General features: G+C 63.4%; 2 protein-coding genes across 2 annotated transcripts; both read right to left on the reverse strand.

The window, feature by feature from the left end:
• Positions 1-9075: 9075 nt before the first annotated feature.
• RPS19 (ribosomal protein S19) lies at positions 9076-14535 on the reverse strand. The gene is made up of 6 exons (XM_048828189.2): positions 14436-14535; positions 12602-12672; positions 12253-12353; positions 9951-10134; positions 9674-9728; positions 9076-9139 (listed from the first exon to the last, which is right to left on the reverse strand). Exons 2-6 carry the CDS (start codon positions 12670-12672, stop codon positions 9113-9115), a joined length of 438 nt encoding a protein of 145 aa, XP_048684146.1. The 5' UTR covers positions 14436-14535; the 3' UTR covers positions 9076-9112.
• Positions 14536-15280: 745 nt separating this feature from the next.
• LOC125625754 (adenosine receptor A1-like) lies at positions 15281-18757 on the reverse strand. Its single transcript, XM_048828196.2, has 2 exons — positions 16812-18757; positions 15281-16495 (listed from the first exon to the last, which is right to left on the reverse strand). The coding sequence occupies exons 1-2, from the start codon at positions 17135-17137 to the stop codon at positions 15778-15780; spliced, it is 1044 nt and encodes a 347-aa protein (XP_048684153.2). The 5' UTR covers positions 17138-18757; the 3' UTR covers positions 15281-15777.
• Between the last annotated feature and the right edge of the window lie 1119 nt (positions 18758-19876).

Here is a 19876-nt window from a genome sequence, read left to right on the forward strand (position 1 = left end):
CCGAGCACAGCTCTGAGCCTGGGGTGAGACCATCGCAGCCGCAGCAGCCCCCGGCTGGGCTCGTCCCTGGTGAAAGGGCCGCGGTAGGAGGCAGCGCCCGGCAGGGGCAGGCAACAGGAGCGAGGAGCAGAGCCGCGGCCCGCAGCGGGGTGCAAAGGCAGCATTCCCACGGCCGCTCGAGACGACGAACAAGGCACCAAGTCCCGGCCTGTTCCCATGGGCGGCGTCTCTGCGCCAGGCCACAGCTCCCACGCCAGCCGGGCTGGCAGAACCCGTTAGGTGGCTCCGGGCCCTGGGGCTAGCGCTTGACTCCCCACCCTGCACCCAGGGGCCCCTTTCTGCAGCCGCCGCCTCGCTGGGCCCTGCCGGAGGAACGGGCGGGGGGTTAGTGGGGCCTGGAGGGAGATGCAGCCCCCGAGCTCTGGCATGTCGAACAGCCAGGCAAGGGAGTCGGATGCCGGGTGCCTGAGAGCAAATCCCAGGAGCCCCAGAGGGGAACTCGGTCCCCAGCCGAACACAACGGGGCCGCGGCCTCTCCACCGGGAACCGGCTCTTCCGCAGCTCAGCTGGGGAGAGCCCAATGCCCCAGGACAGAGGCCCCTGTGCCATGAAAGCGGAGGCAGAAATCACCGCCCAAGGGCCAGGACTGGGAGAAGAGCCCGGCGGGACCCAGCCAGTGACCCGCTGCCCCCCTGCCCGAGATCTGGGGGCCCCGGCGGATCAGCAGCTGCCCGGGAGCTCCCAGCTGGGCCCAAAGGGCGAATGACATCCCAGGCTGTACAAAGGGGGGGTCTCCAGTGGGAGCAGGGAGGGGATTTTCCCTCTGGAGCTGGCCCGGGGGCGCTGCTGCTGGGCCCTGGGTCCGGCTCCGGGGCACACAGTCAGTCGGGGAGGGGTCCGAGCAGAGCCCCGAGGGCGATTCAAGGGTTCGAAGCCCTGCCACCGAGCGAGACACGAGGAGCTTCCACTGTTCAGCTGGGCCCCGGGCAGGCCGTCCCCACGCGCGGAGCGAAGGTCTCCGAGCCCAGCCCAGCCGCCTTGGGCTGGACCCTGGACTCCCGGCGCCCAGCCCCGCCCCGCACGCTGCAGTGCGATGGGGCAGCCCCAGGCCCTGAGCCAGGCCCGTGGGTCGCAGGCCGTCGTAGCCTCTGAACCGGGGCCGGGGATCACAAGGCAGCTCGGGGATGCGGCGCCTTGTCCCCCCAGCCCCAGACTCACGCCAGTTTCAATGATTTTGGTCATTTATTTCGAAATATCGGTCAGCAAGCATGGCCGTAACCATACAGACCAAAAAAAGAATGATTCTGGTCTTTTTTTTTTTTTGTCGTTTTGATAGATAGATTCCTTACGAGGCATTTTAACACAGAACTTTGAGTAATTCACTGGAACGACACGGCAGACCCGCACCCCTCAAAAGCAGGGCAAAGGCCGGGGGGGAGTCGGGGTAACGGAGGAGCTGAGGGAGAGAGAAGGAGCCTGGGAGTGAACCTGGAGGCTGTTGGGGGGGGAGGTTTTTCTTTGGGGGGGGATTGTTAGGGAGTTGGGGAGCCTCCCCCATGCAGACCCTGCCTGACCCCAAGCCTCTCCCGTTCAGTCAGGCACCTTTGCCCCTGTCCCGCACCCCCCATCCCCATGGGTCTCTGCAGCCCCCCTCCCGCGTCCCCAGGCTCAATGCTGGCCCCCCACTACCTCCTGAGCCCCAGTCTGTGACCCCCTGCACAGAGTGTGCCCCACTCTGTCCTCACCTGGCTCCGCGGGCAGGGGGCTGTGGCGAGCTCTGCTCCTGGGGCAATTCTGCAGCCCGGGGCATGGGCAGATGCTTTCCCCCACCCCACGGGAAAGACATTTCTGCCCCAGAGGAGCTGCAGTTCCGCCGCCTTCCCAGCAGGGGCCGCTGTGGCGCCAGAGCCTTGCTGCCGGGGGCGGTCCTGGAGCCCTAGCGGCCTCTGGTGGGCACAAGGCGGCACTGCAGCGCTTCTGGGCTCAGCTGCTTGCGGGGCGGGGCGGATGAATTCTGCGGGTCCGCAGACGTGCAGGACCCCGCAGGGATAGGGGCTGGAGCCCGGGCTCTCAAGCGGGGGGTCGGGACCCCTCGGGGGGTCGCGAGGTTCTTACACGGGGGTTCGCGAGCTGTCAGCCTCCAGCCCAAACCCCGCTTTGCCTCCAGCGTTTATAACGGTGTTGAATATATTAAAAAGTGATTTTAATTAATAAGGGGGGTGGGGGGTCGCGCTCAGCGGTTTGCTGTGTGAACGGGGTCACCAGGACAAAAGTGTGAGACCCACTGGGGTAGAGGGACCGCTGGCCCCCCGGACGCAGCTCCGGAGGGTCCGGATTGGCCCAGCATCCCGGCGTCCACCCAAGGGAGCCCGGGGAAGGAGGTCTCCGGGGAAAAGCGGGTGCTCTCAGCGTCCCTCCCGGGTTGGGACTGGCCCCATTTCCCCAGGGAGGAGCTGGCCAGGACCATGCCAGGTCCTCCACCCGTGGACACTGGCCACGAGCCAAGCCGGAGGCAGAAAGGGACGGGGGATGTGGAGGGAGGTTCGGGTGCCTTCGAAGAGCTGGCTGCAACTCCCTGCTGCCCCACACTCCTGCCACTGCTGCTGTGTGCCTCAGTTTCCCCCCCTGTGGTCCCAGAGGGGTGCTGACTCCATGGAACTGTGTCTCTTGGGGGCCTACTGATGATCTGGCCCCCAAAATCCAGGCTGATTAAAAATCAAAAGGAGCAGGGGAGGGTTGGAGATCTCCCCTCTGCACGGAGCTGGGGCCGGGTTTCTGCTGCTTTCTGTTTCCCTCAGCAGGATTTAACTCCCACTTGTTAAAGGTGCCTTTTGCCTCTCACTGCTTCTCTTGCTTTGCGGTTTAGCCACGGTGGCTCTTCTTTGGTTCTTCTATTATCTTTTAAATTTGGGGGATACATTTAAGTTGAGCCTCTATTATGGTGTCCCTAAAAAGTCCCCACGTGGCTTGCAGCGATTTCACGTTTGGTGCTGTACCCTTTCATCTCTGTTTCGCTAACCTCCCCATTTCTGTGTCGTTCCCCTTTCGGAAATTAAATGCTGCCATGTCGGGCTGCTGAGATGTTTTCCCTGCCACAGGGATGTTAAATTTAATTATATGATGGTCACTATTACCAAGGGGTCCAGCTCTAGACACCTCTTGGACCTGATCCCGTGCTCCACGTAGCACTAAATCAAGAATTGCCTCCCTTCTGGTGGCTTCCAGGACCAGCTGCTCCACGAAGCCGCCATCTAAGGTGTCAGGAAACTTTATCTCTGCATCCCGTCCTGAGGTGACCTGGACCCAGTCAATATGGGGAGAGTTGAAATCCCCCATTATTACTGAGTTTCTTATTTTAATAGCCTCTGTAATCTCCCTGAGCATTTCACAGTCACGGTCACCATCCTGGCCAGGTGGTTGGTAATATCGCCCTATATCGCTGTAGTCCTCTTCGAGCATGGAATCACTATCCACAGATATTCTGTGGGACAGTTTGGTTCATTTAAAATTTTTACTCCATTTGATTCAGCGCTTTCTTTCACACCTAATGCCACCCCCACCCAGCACGACCTGATAGATTTTGTACCCTGGTGTTACTGTGTCCCATTGATTATCCTCATTCCCCCAAGTTTCTGTGATGCCTGTTAGATCAATCTCCCCGTTTAATACGAGGCACTCGAGCTCACCCATCTTAGGATTTAGACTCCTAGCATTGGTATAGAAGCACTTTAAAAACTTGGCTCCTTTTAGCTGGCTGCCATTACCCGATGTCATTGAATGGGACTCTTCTTTCTTTGATTGTTTCTGATCAGACCCCGTCTGTATTTTATCATTTTCCATCCTCTGCTCCTCACTAGGACATATGGATAAGGGACGGCTCTGTCCGAACCACGTGCTCCTCTGCACCTCTCGGCTTCCCCCAGCCCTTCGTTTAAAAACTGCTCTGTGACCTTTTTAATGGGCAGCACCAGCAATCTGGTTCCAATCTGGTTTCGGTGGAGCCCGTCCTTCCTGTACAGCCTCCCCCTTTCCCAAAAGTTTCCCCAGCTCCCAATCAATCTAACCCCCTCCTCCCTACCCCATTGTCTCAGCCACGCCTTGAGACCCTGCAGCTCTGCCTGTCTCCCTGGCCCTGCGCGTGGAACTGGGAGCATCTCAGAGAATGCCACCACGGAGGGCCTGGACTTCAACCTCTTACCTAGCAGCCTAAATTTGGCCTCCAGGACGTCTCTCCTACCCTTCCCTACGTCACTGGTTCCTACATGAACCACGACCACGGGCTCCTCCCCGGCACTGTGCAGAAGTCTATCTAGATATCTCAAGAGATCCGCAATCTTTGCACCGGGCAGACAAGTCACCATGAGGGTCTCCCAGTCATCACAAACCCAGCGATCTGTGTTTCTAATGATCGAATCGCCCATTACTAACACCAGCCTTTTCCTAATAACTGGAGTCCCCTCCCCCAGAGGGGTAACCTCAGTGCGAGAGGATACCACAGCATCATCTGGATCCCAACTATGGGGCCATTTCCCTCTGCTCCAGTTGGATGTTCTCCTTCCCTGAGACTTTCATCCTCCTCAACAGCACAGAGGCTGTCGGACCGGGGGTGGGACCACTCTACTGTGTCCCGGAAAGTCTCATCTCTGTACCTCTCTGTCTGCCTCAGCTCCTCCAGCTCAGCAAAGCCCGTACATGGTCTCTGAGGGCCAGGAGCTCCTTGCACCGAATGCACCCGTAGGGCAGGCAATGGGACACGCTGCCTTGGGTGCAATAAACTGGGTAGCCCCCCGCTGCTGCTGGACGTTTGCCTGCTTTCTCTTTTCACTCCTGCAGCACCTTCCTTTGTTGTTATCGGGGGGTGTTTGCGGCTTTAAGTTTAAGGTAATTTAAGGAATGGTCAATGTATCTAGACCCCCTCACACTCCCCCTGTTAACTCCCTCGCAAAAGGCCCGTTAGCCGCTCTTGTTGGCTAGCTCCTCTGGTCGCTTAGAAGCGGGCTTTGTAAAGCCCTGGTCTGCCTGAGTAGCTCCCCGTTAAGGGTTGATGGGGGCTAAAGGGCTTCAGGTCAAAGCCTTGTCAAGAAGCTCTCGGCCTTGAGAGAGGCCGCTAGGCTCAGCGCACACAGGGGCCCCCAAACCACCAGACCACACGGTACAGTTCAGTCTGCCGTGCCGCGGGGGCTGTTTCGCTCTCAGCCCGGCTCCCCGGGCAGATCTACAGCAGGGGCCCTACCAGGTACGTCAGGCTCCTAGCAGCTGGGGCTGAGGAGGCGCGGGAGCAAGGGACTGGAGGAGTCTGAGTGTAACAAACTGAGGGGTGAGGGCGTCTGTCCGAGTCCAGCTGAGCGGCCAGAGACCGAGCAGCCCCCAGCGGCCACCCTGCACCAGCGCCAGGACACCGGACTCCCCCCTCCCCCCCTGCTCCCAGCCTCCACGTCCTGCCCTGTCATTTACCCGGCCGGCCGCACTCCACGCTTGGGGCAGCTACGACGCTCCGGGGCACAGAAAATCCACCCGCCCCTGGGCTGGAGCGAGACCGACCTCCCCCGGCGTAGACGCAGCTGGGTCGAGGGGAGGATGCGCCCTTTGCGAGCTCCCCGGGGCACGGCCTCTCCCTCTGTGTCTGTGCGGTGCCCGGCCCCAGGGGGCTCTGATCTCGGCTGGGCCAGCGGCTGATGAGTTAGGTTAACGATGGCAGCTGGGAGGCCGTATTGGCAAGCGGCTGGGCGCCGAGGTTTCTGCCCCTGTAGCCGGCTGATGGAGATGGTTGTGTCCCGGGGTCCCAGGCTCAGGGCTCTGGCCCGGCTCCAGATGAAGCCAGGCAGGACTCTGGGGCAGCGTCTCCCCGCAGGGCACCTGTCATCAGGGCCAGGAGCCTGCCCAGCTTTGGAGCCTCCTGGGTCCGACCTCGGAGCGTTCAGCCCCCTGGTTGCCCCAGGACCCCCCTCAGCGAGTCCCCATGGCTGGGACCCCTGGGGAGCCTCATGCGCCCCCAAAGGGCCCTGCCCCCCACTCCGCAGCCAGCAGCGACTCCCAGCCAGCGAGTGACACAGGCAGGTTATTAGTCACTGGGAACAAGGCGTACAACAGAGCACAGGGACCTGCAGCAAAGTCCAGCTGGGGGGACCCAGAGCCCAGCGCTCCCCTGAGTCCCAAAAATGGAGACTGACTCGCTTCCCAAAGCCCAGCCTTAGCCATAACCCGCTGCCCCCCCTCTGGCCTTTGGCTGCTTCCTGGGCAAACTGGTCACCTGGCCTCCACCTCGCGGCCGGCTCCTAGCAGGGGACGGGCTCCGGCCGTCGGGTGCCAGGCTGCAGTGTCGGCCAGCCGGTCTCTGTGCCCAGGCAACCTGTCAGTGTCCCACCTGCCCTCCAGAGGCCTCTGCACCAATCACACCCCTGATCCCTCCACCCAGATACTGGAACACAGGGGAGACTGGGCACACACTATTCAGACGCAGTGCTAAGAACATTCGCACTTTGTCACAGGTTGAAAGGGGAGGGCAATGAAGGAACGGGGGGCTGAGGGGGCTCAGGGCTGCAACAGTCTCAGTGAAGCCGTGATTCACGACAGCAGCATCCTGCCTGGCCATGGGAGCTGCGCCCCGGCTCTGAAACAGGGAGCAAAACCCCAGGCCTGGGAGGAGGCTCAGTGGGCTCAGCTCCCGGCCCCCTGCGCTCCGGGCATGGGGAGATGGGCAGAGAGCAGCCGCGCGGCCCAGGGAGGGAAAGTGACCTGGACACAGGGAGCCAGCGTTGCTCCTCACTCCCTCTCAGGGAGCACGGGGGAACCCTGGCTGGGAGCAGTATCCGTATGTCACCCCCCACCCATGTTCCTCTGGGAGGGAGCAGAGGGGAACCCCCCCCCCCCGTGCTCTGCTGCCAGCTGGGAGCAGCTTCTGACTACGCTGGCAGGGCAGCCCCCTGGTGCCCCAACCACAGCACCCCTGGGTGGTCGCCCAGGTGGGCCAATCCTGGGCCCTTCTGTCTAAAAACCGAGCCTCACACAGCCTGAGCCCCTTTACCAGCGAGGGCAGACGGGCAGTTCCCCCTGGGGCATCTCCATCACTGACCGGTGGAAAATCAAGACGCCTGCGGCCCCGTTTGGCCAGCAGAGGTTGCTTCGGGAACCCAAGCGGACGAGTGCGGGGGGTGGACGGCAGATCTGGGCTCTGAGCAGTGGGAGGCCACCAGGGGCTCTTCCGTGGATGGGTACGTGGAGCCCCAAACCGCTTTGCAATCTTTGCCAGGGGACCCCTGAACTGCACAGAGCCAGCCCGGCTCGGCCACTAGCCTGGCGGCCGTAATAGTCCGGGGCAAAGTGGTGGTGGTGGACAGGGCTCTCAGCAGTAGGGAAGGGCTTCTGGCCATTGCCCGGCCCCCGGGGCAGCTTTACCCTGGCACCCGGCTTCCTCTGCACGCCACCAATCCAGACCAGGGGACAGCCAGGCTGGAAGGGACCTCGAGAGGTCACCATGTCCAGCCCTAGACCAGCCCTGACTGGGGTTCATCCAACTTGCTCTTAAAACCCGCTGGGGACGGGGACTGGGGCACCGGGGCACCCGCTCCAGCCCTGGAAGGCTCTCCCCAATATCCAACTGAAACCACCTTTGCTCCAGAAGACGCCAGATCCTCGCGGGGGCCACAGAGAACAATTGCTCAAAGCCCGTTGTTCGAAGACCCATCAGCCCCCCACCATCTGCTGCAGGCTGAACACACCCTGTTCTTCCCACGGCTCCTCCGAGGGCAGGCGGCCGCAACCTCCCGCATGTGTGGGGCTTCGCCAACGTAGCCACATCTTGGAGCCCAAAACCAGACCCGCTGATCCCGTGCAGCATAGAGCAGGCTAGTTACCTCCTGCACCTTACATCCACTGCCCTGCTCATCCAAGCGCAGCACTCCCCCTCCCCAGCCCCCCAAACGATTTTACTCCTTACAGACAAGGAAGCCAGCAGCCGGAGGGGAGAGGAACACAGCTGCTGCTCTCTCCAAACTGCCCTGTCCCCTGAGCACATTAGGCTCTGCCCCTGCCCAGCGAAAGCCCCATTTCCTTGGGGGCTGATTTCCCCCTTTCGGGGTCTCCTCTAGGGAAGGGGCGAGAGGTGGGGAGAGTCGGCAGCTCTTGCGAGTGCCAGGAAGATCACAGCCCATTAAAAACTAATCCCAGACCATTTCTCCCAACCCCCCCCCAGCCCTGAAATATCACCCAGCGGATCACACGCCAGCCTCGTCCCCACGCTGCCAGCCCCTGCTTCACGAAACCCGGCCCATCTCCACAGAACCCAGGACAGGAGCAAGGAACCCGCCTCCAGCCTCTCGGGATAAGCTACGTTTCCGCTAGCCCAGGAGCTGGGCGGGGGGAAGAGATTACAACCCGGAGGGTGGCGGGACTCGGACAGCAGGTTTCTAGGTCTGGATCTGGCACAAACCAGGCAATCTTTGGGCACAGCCCCCAGGCTGTGCCAGCCCCCCTCCTCCCCCATCATGCCCTTTGCAACACTACGTTCTCCGCAAGGCAGCACCAGATTAATAGAGCCAGGAATGCCACAGGCAGATGTGCAGCCAAGTGCCCGGGGCACGCTGGGGTTTCCACGCTGCCCCCGAAGAGGCCGAGGTGGCGACAGCAGCCTAGACCCACCCAAGCCCCCTGCTGCGGGGAGGCCCTCACGTCCAGGCTCCCCAGTCTACTACACAGCCCTGCTCAGGGCTTGTGGGGGCACACTCTGCAGAGCCCCAAAATGGTCACATGTCCCCCCACCCACCAGAAAACGAGCTGGGACCCCCCCCACCCTCACCACCCAGGGCCACCGACTGATGGGAAGAAGGGGACCAACTTTTGGCCACCTAAGGGGCTTCAAACAAGTGCCCAGAGGTAAAAGACTCTGCAGCTAAATTCCCACCCCGCCCCAGAGTTGGGTTGGACCCATCGCCCAACAGAAAGCTCCAGGTCTCCTTTGCTGATGCTCCCCAGCTCGGAGGGTCGCTGCGGAACGGGCCGGCTGTGAAGCCCACGTCGTGCCCAGCTGCCCGGCCGCCCGGGGGCAAGGGGAGCCTCGCAAAGGAACAGGCGCAGGCGTGAAACAGGAACCGGGTTTTATTATCTGATGCTCATTTTAATGTTTCTTGTTTGCAGCTGCCACCTGGAAGAGAGGAGAGGCGGATGAGAGCTGTGCCGGAGAGGGCAGCGGCGGTAAGACGGCCTAGATGCAACCCCCGCCCCCAGCCCCGCATGCAAAGCCGACAGGTTGTGCCGGCCACACGGAGTGGAGCCCAGCAGCCCGGGACAGGTTTTGCTGACGGTCTGAGAGAGCAGCTTTGCTCCTTTCTAGGCACTTGGCCTTCGTGGGCGCTGGGCTGGAGCCAGGGGGTGTTACGGGCCAGGCCAGCGAAGGGGTTGGGTTAAGTTCTGTGCTGGAAGCGTTCGGCCCCTGCGGGAGAGGCGAGCAAGCGAGCAATGGGCATGCTCAACAGAATGTGGCCAGGGCTGCTAGCTGGCAGCGGCTGGCTCTTTCCTGGGCGTGGGGGCAGGCAGAACGTCCCTTGCCACGCTGCCATGGGCTGAACTAAAACCCGCTCGCTGCGCCGTGGGGGCCAGCCACTATCAGTGACCCTGAACCCACAGGTGGGGTCTCCCGGGCCCTACCCAGCACACAGGGGTGGGAACACAGCGGTACCTGGCCGGCGATTCTGTCTAGATCTCTCTGTCCCTGGGGAGTGAGTTTGCGACCTCTGGAAGGAAAAGGGGAAGGGTAAAGAACAACGCTCTTCCAGCGCCCTGGCCCCAAGCTGGGCTGCAGCCTGTGCCCACCGCGCAGCGCTCAGATTGGGCTCCAACGCCCGGCGCGCTCAGTGTAAACCCCAGCCAGGCTGCTCTGAAACCCGCCCCTCCTCCCGCCCAGCAGCGACGTCCATCCCTATCACGAGCGGCCAGCCAAGCCCCTTGACACTCACCCGTCCTGATCCTTCTCCACCATTTTCAGCCCCTCCAGGGCCTGCAGCACCCGCCTGGCCACGCTCTTGGAGCCGCGGCTGAAGTGGCTGGGCATGACGCCATTGCGCTGGCGGCCCCCGTAGATCTTGGTCATGGACCCGACGCCGGCCCCGCCGCGGAGGTACAGGTGCCGGGCTGTGGAAGCTGTGGAACCGCAGGCGGAGCCCATTAACCTGGCATTTCGGTGGCGGCTTCCAAGCCAAAGCATTAACCCCCCACCGCAGCAACTCTGCCCCAGCAGACCTGGCGGGGGAGGGAAGGCGCCAGGGATCGGCCCAGCTTGGATGCGACCAGGAGACTTGGGGCTCGGTTTGCTAGCTGGAGGCTCGGTTTGCTAGCTGGAGGCTCTGGTGGCACTGGGCAGGGCAGAGTTCTTCCTGCCGCCACCCGCTCTGCTCACAGCTGCTCGGGGGTTCCCTGCACAACTCCCCCTGCCTGTGGGGCTGGTGAAATCAGAGCACAGTCCCAGGCAGCGAGGAAGCGGGCCAACCCCTCACTAAAAAACCCAGGGCAAGGGGGGCTGGGATCAGAGCCCGAACATTTCTCTAGGTCAGTGCTGGAGGGTTTGGGGCGTGGGACGCGTTCGAGGGCCTCTCGCCAGCCAGACGAGGCTCCCGGGCAGGAAAGGCTGCAACGCAGAGCTGAATTCAGAGCCCGTTCCTTGGCCCTATGCGGCGCGTTAACGAGCCAACCCAAGAGTCACAAACAAGCCCCGGCGTCGGGAGGGAGGAGAGAGCTGCCAGAGGCCCTCAGACAGCACCGGGAGATGGACAGAGGAACCATGGTGGCCATGCCCATGGATCAGAGGCGCAAGGCCCCAGTCCCTCACTAGCAACACAGGGTGTTAGGCCTGCACATGCACGCTGATGGCATCTCAGGGCATCTCCTCCAACCCCCCAGCTCTCACCCCCAGCAGCGTGGCTCTCTGGCTTTCAGGGATCTAACGCAACACGCTACTTTTAAGTGCCTAGCACTCAGACTGCGTATTTGTTAGGCGTTCGCTAGCTGAGGCTAACGGCCGCTCCACAGAACACCCTGTTAGGATATAGATAGTCAGGCCTGTCTGTAAAGGCCTAGACGCTAAGAATTTAGGTATATTCTTGTAACTTAGCTAGTTCTAGAGGTATAAAAGAAAGAATCAAAATCACTGTCTGCCGGTGTAAGGTCCTTCTCTTACTGTGACAGTCTGAGGCCCTGTTCTTAGGCTAAGGCCACTGGCTAAGCAACAGACAAAGCCATAAGCTCGGAAGCGACAGGTCACATCCTCACATCCCAAACTAGTCACACTGAAAGAAGGTGCCATTGGGCTGTTAGGATACAATCCTGTCCTGATAATGCCTATCGCCTCCAGAGAAAGGGAAGTGCCTAGAAGATGTAAAAGGAAACTTAGTTTGATAGCATCCTGTCTGGCAAGAACTCATTTATCAATAGCTGGGATGTGAAATCCTCATTTCTGTGTTTGTTCTATCACTGTAGTCCCCATTGTTTGTCTGTATAATCTCTGTCTGGTTCTGTGATGGTTTCTGTCTGGTTCTGTGATGGTTTCTGTCTGGTTCTGTGATGGTTTCTGTCTGGTTCTGTGATGGTTTCTGTCTGGTTCTGTGATGGTTTCTGTCTGGTGTATAATTTTGCTGGGTGTAAACTAATTAAGGTGGTGGGATATAATTGGTTAAATAATCATGTTACAATATGTTAGGATTGGTTAGTGAAATTTCAGGAAAATGATAGGTTAAGGTAGAGCTAAGCAGAACTCAAGTTTTACTATATAGTCTGCAGTCAATCAGGAAGTGGGTGTGTGTGTGTGTGTGTGTGTGGGGAAATGGGAACAAGGAATGGGGTTGGGGAAATTAGAATCATGTCCTGCTATGGGCAGGAATGGGAACAGGGACACAGATGTAAGGCTCTGTGGTGTCAGAGCTGGGAAGGGGGACACTAAGGAAGGAAACTGGAATCATGCTTGCTGGAAGTTCACCCCAATAAACATCGAATTGTTTGCACCTTTGGACTTCGGGTATTGTTGCTCTCTGTTCATGCGAGAAGAACCAGGGAAGTAAGTGGGTGAAGGAATAAGCCCCCAACACATACCCTCGGGGCACGACGCAGAAGCAGAACCCCCTGAGAAGACTCTGCAGCGAGAGAGCGCTGGCCGGCGTGGGAGGGAAGTGGGCTGCGACTCCCCAGCTCGTTCAGGGGTCACTGCTCTGCTGGCTCTGGGGAGGCAGACACACCCCTCACTGCTAGGGGCAGGGCTGGGATTCTTACCTGCTCTGGTATAGAACCAGTTCTCATCGTACGGGGCCAACTCCTTGTGCTTGGCCAGCTTGACCGTATCCACCCAGTCAGGCACCTTCAGCTTTCCTGACCTGAAAACAAGCCAGGGACAAGTCAGCAACAGCTCCCGAGCAGCCCAGACAGGGTTAACGCTGCACGTACACGCAACACCGGGCAGGCCTGCAGAGGAGACTTCCCAGGGGCCCGTTCAAAAGGGGCATTTGGGGAGAGGAAATGTATCCCGCCCAGATCTGCGGCAGCTGCACTTGACCGGCCCTCCCTGGTCCGAATGAGCCTCGTCCTACCGCTTCACCTGCCCCCCGGGAAAGGGCAAACTCACTTCTTGAGGAAGGCAGCCAGGGCCCTGACAAACTCCTGCTGGTTGACGTCTTTCACCGTGACACCAGGCATCTGCAAGATAGGAGAGCCCTGCTTAGCGCCGCCCGGGGCCCCTGAACGCGCAGGGGATGCGCGGCGCCCACACACAGGACCCCGGCTTTCCCCAGGCTTGTCGAATGCAACCCGCTGGGGAGCCGGGTTTAGCTGGACGGCTAAGCTGGCCCTGCTGGGATGCAAACTGGGAGCTACAGGCCCAGACGCAGGAGCAACCCTGGGACAAGGGGATCGGAGGTCTCCGTCCAGCCCAGGCTGGGCCCCCCGGACCAGCCTGGATGTATCATGGGGGCAGCCGGGTCCCGCCCTGCCAGGCGCTGCAGAAACCCGGGGTTACAGTAGGAGCTGGGGGGGGAGCAGGGTCTGTGTTACTGGTACCCCCACGGGGCAGCGGCCGGAGGGGCAGACGGGACGAATCCGGATAAGCTCAGCCCCGGCGCAGACTGATTCTGCCCAGGCAGCCGCACACCCTGGCCACCCCCCACCACGGGGGGGGCCCGTCAAGCACCACGGCCCCAGGGCCAGCCCCGCTCCAGCCTCAAGGGACAGCCCCTCCCCCCTCCGGGCAAGGGGCAGCCGGGAAAAGGCTGCAGCATGGCCCATAGGGCGGATCAGAGCCCCCCTCCACTCCTCCTCCTCCTCCCCCCCACCCCCGACAGGGGCCCCCCAACTCCTCCTCCTCCCCCACCCCCGACACGGGCCCCCCCACTCCTCCTCCTCCCCCGCAGCCCCGACACGGCCCCCGTCTATTCCTCCTCCTCCTCCCCCGCAGCCCCGACACGGCCCCCCTCACTCCTCCTCCTCCTCCCCCCCACCCCCGACACGGCAGCCCCCCCTCCTCCTCGGCCGCCCCCCCACTCCTCCTCCCCCCCCACCCCCGACACGGCCGCCCCCCTCCTCCTCGGCCGCCCCCACCCCCGACACGGCCCCCCCCACTCCTCCTCCCCCCCACCCCCGACACGGCCCCCCCCCACTCCTCCTCCTCCCCCCCCACTCCTCCTCCTCCCCCCCACCCCCGACACGGGCCCCCCCCACTCCTCCTCCTCCCCCCCCACCCCCGACACGGCCCCCCCCCCTCCTCCTCCCCCCCACCCCCGACACGGGCCCCCCCCACTCCTCCTCCTCCCCCCCCACCCCCGACACGGCCCCCCCCCTCCTCCTCCCCCGACACGGGAGCCTCCCCCACTCCTCCTCCTCCCCCCCCACCCCCGACACGGCCCCCCCCACTCCTCCTCCTCCTCCCCCCCACCCCCGACAGGGGCCCCCCAACTCCTCCTCCTCCACCCCCGACACGGGCCCCCCCACTCCTCCTCCTCCCCCGCAGCCCCGACACGGCCCCCGTCTATTCCTCCTCCTCCTCCCCCGCAGCCCCGACACGGCCCCCCCCACTCCTCCTCCTCCCCCGACACGGCCCCCCCCACTCCTCCTCCTCCCCCCCCCGACACGGCCCCCCCCCACTCCTCCTCCTCCCCCCCCACCCCCGACACGGCCCCCCCCACTCCTCCTCCTCCCCCCCACCCCCGACACGGGCCCCCCCCACTCCTCCTCCTCCCCCCCACCCCCGACACGGGAGCCTCCCCCACTCCTCCTCCTCCCCCCCCACCCCCGACACGGCCCCCCCCACTCCTCCTCCTCCTCCTCCCCCCCACCCCCGACACGGCCCCCCCCGACACGGGGCCGCCCCCCCCCGGCACAGGCGAGGACCGGTCAGGCGGGCTCGGGGGGGCCCGGGCGGTGGAGGGGGGGGGGCCCTGGCCGGGCCCAGCCCCCCCCCTCCTCACCTCGCTGCTGGCTCCGCGCTGCCGGGCTCGGAAAGGGCCGCACGGGGCCGCCCGCCCTCAGAACACGGGGCCCCAGATCCCGCGAGAGCCGCGGGCCCAATCGCGCCCCGCGAGAGCTGCGCCCGGCCAATCGCCGCCGAGCGGGAGGGGGGAGGGCGGGGCCCGCCGGGCGGAAGTCAGGGGGCGGGGAAATCAGCGCGGGGCGGAAGTGGAGCTTGTCCGGGGCTGCGGGGCGGAAGTGTGACGTCACCACTCGACGTGTGATGTAACCGCACCGAATCGCAGTCCCATGACGTCTCAGCATCCACATGTGACGTCAGCGCGTTTGATCACAGTCTTGCGACGTCACAGCAACTCATGGTGACATCATCTCACCTAATCGGTCTCATTGTGACATCACAGCGACTCATTGCCACGCTGCCGAGTTTTGCGATTGCAGGAGCCCCCCCACCCCCCCGCCCCTCCCCCACCACCTGGGCCGGACGCAGCCGTGGCTCGTTCCCCCCCCACCTCCCCCAGTGCCCCCCGCCCCTCCCCCACCCCCTGGGCCGGACGCAGCCGTGGCCCGTTCCCCCCCCACCTCCCCCAGTGCCCCCCGCCCCCTCCCGCCCCCCAAACCAGCCCCCACCCCAGCTAGTCCTTCCCAACACCCCCCCCCGCCGAGCCAGCCAGTGCCTCCCAGCACCCCCCCAAGCTGGGAACAGCCTGGCTGGAAGGGAGCGGTGGCCTATTCCCCCTCCGCCCCCCAGCCAGCCAGTCCCTCCCAGGCCCGTGGCCCCGCACCCCTGCCCTTTCCCAGAATCGATTTAACAAACGTTTGGTAAAAGCAGGGGCCAGGCTCACGCTGCCAGTCACGGGATGGTTTTATTGCCGAGCAGCAGGGTCCATTATCCACCTGACAGCTGCCTGATTGATCCCTGCCGTAGCTTCTTCAATAATTGCTCCATGAGCCGGAGGGAGCTCACCCCTCCCTTCCCCGTTTTCCCTGCTCACGCTGGCTGGCGGGGCTGGGTGTCTCCGACTCGCCCAGCCAGGGATGTCACCCAAAGACCTTGAACCCATGGCCGGAGCTCAGCGTAAGCCACGCAGCTCAGTGCTGTCCAGGGTGGGGCCCATATATCGCAGACAATAACCCCCGAGACACAAAGACAGGAGAAGAAAATCCAGCCCCGGCTGGGGAATGGCTGAGGGGGCAGGCACCGGAGATTGGGGCTGGGGGGCGCGTCACCCCTTCTCTTTACAAATAGGACGGGGAGCTGGGCGGGGTGCTGAGCCGGGATCCGGGCCGCCAGCCCCTCCCGCTGGCTGGGGAATTGGGAGCAGGGATGGGCCTGGGTCCTTCTTATCTTCGGCCGCTCAGGCCCTGGGGATGAACTTTGGCGCGGGGGCAGCGCAGGACGTAACGGAGGCAGACGGCCCTGAGCGCCCGTCCGAAGTCCTTCTTCCTCATGGCGTAGACCAGCGGGTTGGCCAGGGAGTTGAGGTGGGACAGCAGCACGGCCAGGCGGTCCAGGGCCGCGTAGCTCCAGCAGCCGGGGCAGAGGAGCCGGACGCAGTAGATGACGTGCAGCGGGATCCAGCAGACGCAGAAGCTGCCGAACAGGAGGAGGAGGGCGCGAGCCATGGGCAGCTCCCCTCGCTTGGCCGCCCACAGTGGCTGGGCGAGGAAGTGCCCGCGCACCAGCCGGAAGAGGTCAGCGTAGATGCCCAGCAGGGCGCCCAGGGGCAGCAGCGTGCAGGCGAAGAAGATGAAGTAGACCAGGTATTCGGGGGCGAAGACGGAGGTGAAGGAGCAGTGCCCCAGGTGGTCGTCATGCAGCTGGTTGTAGTGGGGTGCCCCGCGCGTCCCCGGGTACACCTTGGAGAGGAAGCCGCCGTAGGGCTGGTCGCGGGCGATGAGGACCACGGCAGCTCGCTCGGCGGCCAAGGTCCGGTTCCCCGCCACGTAGTGCCCCAGGCTGTTCCAGCCCATCATGGGGGAGAGGCCGATCAGCAGCGAGAGCAGCCAGCACAGGCCCACGGCACCCAGCACCCGGCCCTTCCTCACGTGCATGGCGTAGCTGCAAGGAGAGAGCCGGCTCAGGGCTATCAGCCACCCCCTGCAGGCCGGGAGCCCCAGCCCCGGCGATCTCCATAGGCGCCCTCCAGCTGCCCGCGGGCCAACGCTGCCTGCCGGATGGGCAGCTGCCCTCCGAGGCCTGCTAGGTTCAATTCAGCCCCCAGACCCACCGGGGGCCACAGACTGGCTTACCCGGCCCGGGAGCCAGCCCAGCCGGCGTGTCCCAATGCCCCTTGGCTGGGGTACTCCCCATGCCCACACCCCCGGAAGGCCCTGCCCCCCCGCCCATGCACTCGGGGGGGCCCCGTCTCTCTTGCCTGCTGGGCAGCCGGATTTTCAGGTGGGCGTTGAGCGCGATGAGCAGCAGCAGGAGGATGGAGAACTGGGTGGTGACCAGCGGGAAGCAGGCCAGGAAGAGGCAGGTGTGGAAGCAGAGGGTGAGCTCCAGGCTGAGCACCATGGAGAAGGGGATGGCCAGGGCGCCCACGCCCAGGTCGGCCAGCGCCAGGCAGGCCACCAGGCAGTTGGTGACGCTCCGCAGCTCCCGGTGCAGGCAGATCGTGGCACACACCAGCAGGTTGGTGCCCACCACAGCCAGGGCCAGGAGCCCCTCCAAAATGACGAAGCCGAGGTACAGCTCCATTGGGGCAGGGGGGCGCCAGCCAGCCCAGGGAGCTGGGAGTTGCTCCAGCTGGCCCTGCCCAGTGATAGGTGGCTGCCGGCTGCCTTGCCAAGCTATCCCTGAGCAAACAGTGTGGGCGCCGCGTGGATCGATCCGGCTCCTACGCGGGTGACAGGCGCCAGCTGGAGGCGGGAGAACGGCGGGGACCAGCGAGATGCCTGCCGGTTTGGGGAGCAGGCGAGGGCGCGGGCACACTGAGGGGCTGCTCACGTGGGGGTGGGACACTGGGGGGCACCGCTCGCAGGGGCAGGGGTCCCCCAATCAGACGTTCAGATAAACGCCTGAGTTCGAATTCTGGCACTTCAGCGGTTCGCCCCTCTTGATGAATGCAGGGCTGGGAGCTCCCTGGGGCAGGGCCTGGCTCTGGGTTCTGTGTGCATGCAGCCCCTGGCACGCTGGGGTCCTGGGCCAGGACGGGGGCTCCTGGGTGCTACCGTAATACACCTAATAAATAGCAACCCTAACGTGCAGCCCCTGGCGCACTGGGGACCTGGGTGCTACCACAATACACCTAATAAATAGCAACCATAACGTGCAGCCCCTGGCACGCTGGGGTCCTGGGCCAGGACGGGGGCTCCTGGGTGCTACCGTAATACACCTAATAAATAGCAAGCATAATGTGCAGCCCCTGGCGCACTGGGGACCTGGGTGCTACCACAATACACCTAATAAATAGCAACCATAACGTGCAGCCCCTGGCACGCTGGGGTCCTGGGCCAGGACGGGGGCTCCTGGGTGCTACCGTAATACACCTAATAAATAGCAACCGTAACATGCAGCCCCTGGCATGCTGGGGTCCTGGGCCAGGACGGGGGCTCCTGGGTGCTACCATAATACACCTAATAAATACCAACCCTAACGTGCAGCCCCTGGCACACTGGGGACCTGGGCCAGGGCGGCCTTTCGAGAAACAGGCTGCTGGCCCACGCTGGAGAACAGTGGGGCTCTTGGTGGCCTCCCAGTGCTCCGAGAGCTGCAGCCGGGGCCGGCAGAGCCCAGGGGAGTGGCTGCTAGTGTGGCTGGCAGATCAGGCAGCCCCAAAGCCCTGCAGGCAGCAGCAGAGGGAGGTGATTGTAGCCGGAAAGCGACGATCCACCCGCCCGCCCTTCCCTGCCCCATACATCCCAGTCGCCCCTCGCGAGAAGCGGGGACATTTGCCTGGCGGGTCTCCCAGCGTTCTCCTGCCGCGGGGAGCTACCGGCCAGGGAGCAGGGGGCCACGGGTGGATCCCCAAATTAACCAGCCCCACGAGGTGACCGGATTTGGTGCCTCAGTGGCTGCAATACCGAGCTCCCGGCTAGAGAGGGGCTGCAATGCGCCTGCCTCCCTCTATGGAGTGACAAGGCCGGGGCGTTAATATCACTTATTGGACCAACTTCTGTTGGTGAAAGGGCCGAGCTGCCAAGCTCCGCCGAGGCCTGCCACCGCCGGTTTGTCTAACGAGCAACACAAATGGGCTCTAACAAGGGGAGCGTTTATGGCCCTCTGAGCCGGAGAGCAGGAGGGGGAAGGATTAATCGTTAATCCTCTCTCACCAATGATCAGTCTCGGGTCTGTAACGGGCAGGGGGGCCGCAGGGAAGAGCCACCGAATCGCAGCAGGTACAAAGAGGCAGAACTTAGGTGCCACCTTCTCCCTGCCCACTAGAGGCCAGTGCCAGCATCTGCCTGGCTGTGCCGGGGGTTTCAAGCCCCAGATGAGTCCCAAAGCTCGGGGGAGGCTCCAGGGTTAAAAAAAGAACTAGAGAAGTTCCTGGAGGACAGGTCCATTGATGGCTATTAGCCAGGCTGGGCAGGGATGGTGGCCCTGGCCTCTGTTTGCCAGCAGCTGGCAATGGGCGACAGGGGATGGCTCACTGGGCGAGTCCCTGTTCTGTTCATTCCCTCTGGGGCACCGGGCACTGGCCACCGTCGGCAGCCAGGACACAGGGCTGGATGGACCTTTGCCCTGAGCCAGTCTGGCCGTTCTTACGTTCAGGAAGGGAAGGATTCATTCACAGGAAGGAAAAACGAGCAGCTTCTTTCCTCCACCTCCCCATTGCCGAGTCAGCCGGAGCAAACCCGTGCCCAGCCCGTGCCAGCAGGAAGTGCCAAGGGCCACAGAGGCACTGACCAATGCACACAGCCCGCCCTTCGTGCCAGCAGCCGGGGGGCTGGCGAGCGGCTGTGCAGAGCCACGACCCGACCCTCGCTAAGTCTCCCTGCGGTGAGTTCTCCAGGCGGGGCCCTGGTCGGGGTCTGTGCAGCCCCCAGGGCTGCGGGAGAGGTAAAGCGCTCGCCCCGCTGAGGATCTAGGCCTCCAAAGCCCCTGTCGCCTGGTAGTCGGCCCCTCGTCTCTCCTGTCCCAGGCCAGCCGCGCCCTCGTTTGTGTACGGAGGAGGGCTAGGCCACCCTGGGGATTGCCAGTGAGAGACGGCCCCAAGTCTGGGGGGAGCAGAGAGCTCAGGAACAGAGTCTGGCCGGCGGCTGCTGGCCCTGAGCAGGAGACCTGCGGCCCGGGGGCAGCTGCAGCTCGACAGCCCAGCAGGGCTCCCGATCTAGGCTGCCCAGCCGGCCTGGGGTCTCTCTCAGCTGCCCAGCTCCCAGCCACACTGCAAACTCCCCAGCAAAGGTCGACTAACCGGGCCAGCTTGGTTTCTCCTCGGAGACCGATAACCGAGTCATCGCCAGGCGTGGGGCGCTAGCAGCCAGTGCTCCCTGG

This window comes from Caretta caretta, chromosome 24 (genome assembly GCF_965140235.1).
Source record: "Caretta caretta isolate rCarCar2 chromosome 24, rCarCar1.hap1, whole genome shotgun sequence".
In the NCBI taxonomy this organism is placed as follows: Eukaryota; Metazoa; Chordata; order Testudines; family Cheloniidae; genus Caretta; species Caretta caretta.

Excerpts from the sequence above, each read along its gene's own strand:
- RPS19 (XM_048828189.2), bottom strand. The coding sequence starts at position 12,672 with ATGCCTGGTGTCACGGTGAAAGACGTCAACCAGCAGGAGTTTGTCAGG. Across the intron at positions 10,135-12,252 it reads CTGGTTCTATACCAGAGCAG|CTTCCACAGCCCGGCACCTG; the intron begins GTAAGAATCCCA and ends GCGGTTCCACAG. Across the intron at positions 9,140-9,673 it reads TAGACAGAATCGCCGGCCAG|GTGGCAGCTGCAAACAAGAA; the intron begins GTACCGCTGTGT and ends CCTCTCTTCCAG.
- LOC125625754 (XM_048828196.2), bottom strand. The coding sequence starts at position 17,137 with ATGGAGCTGTACCTCGGCTTCGTCATTTTGGAGGGGCTCCTGGCCCTG. Across the intron at positions 16,496-16,811 it reads AAAATCCGGCTGCCCAGCAG|CTACGCCATGCACGTGAGGA; the intron begins GCAAGAGAGACG and ends CTCTCCTTGCAG.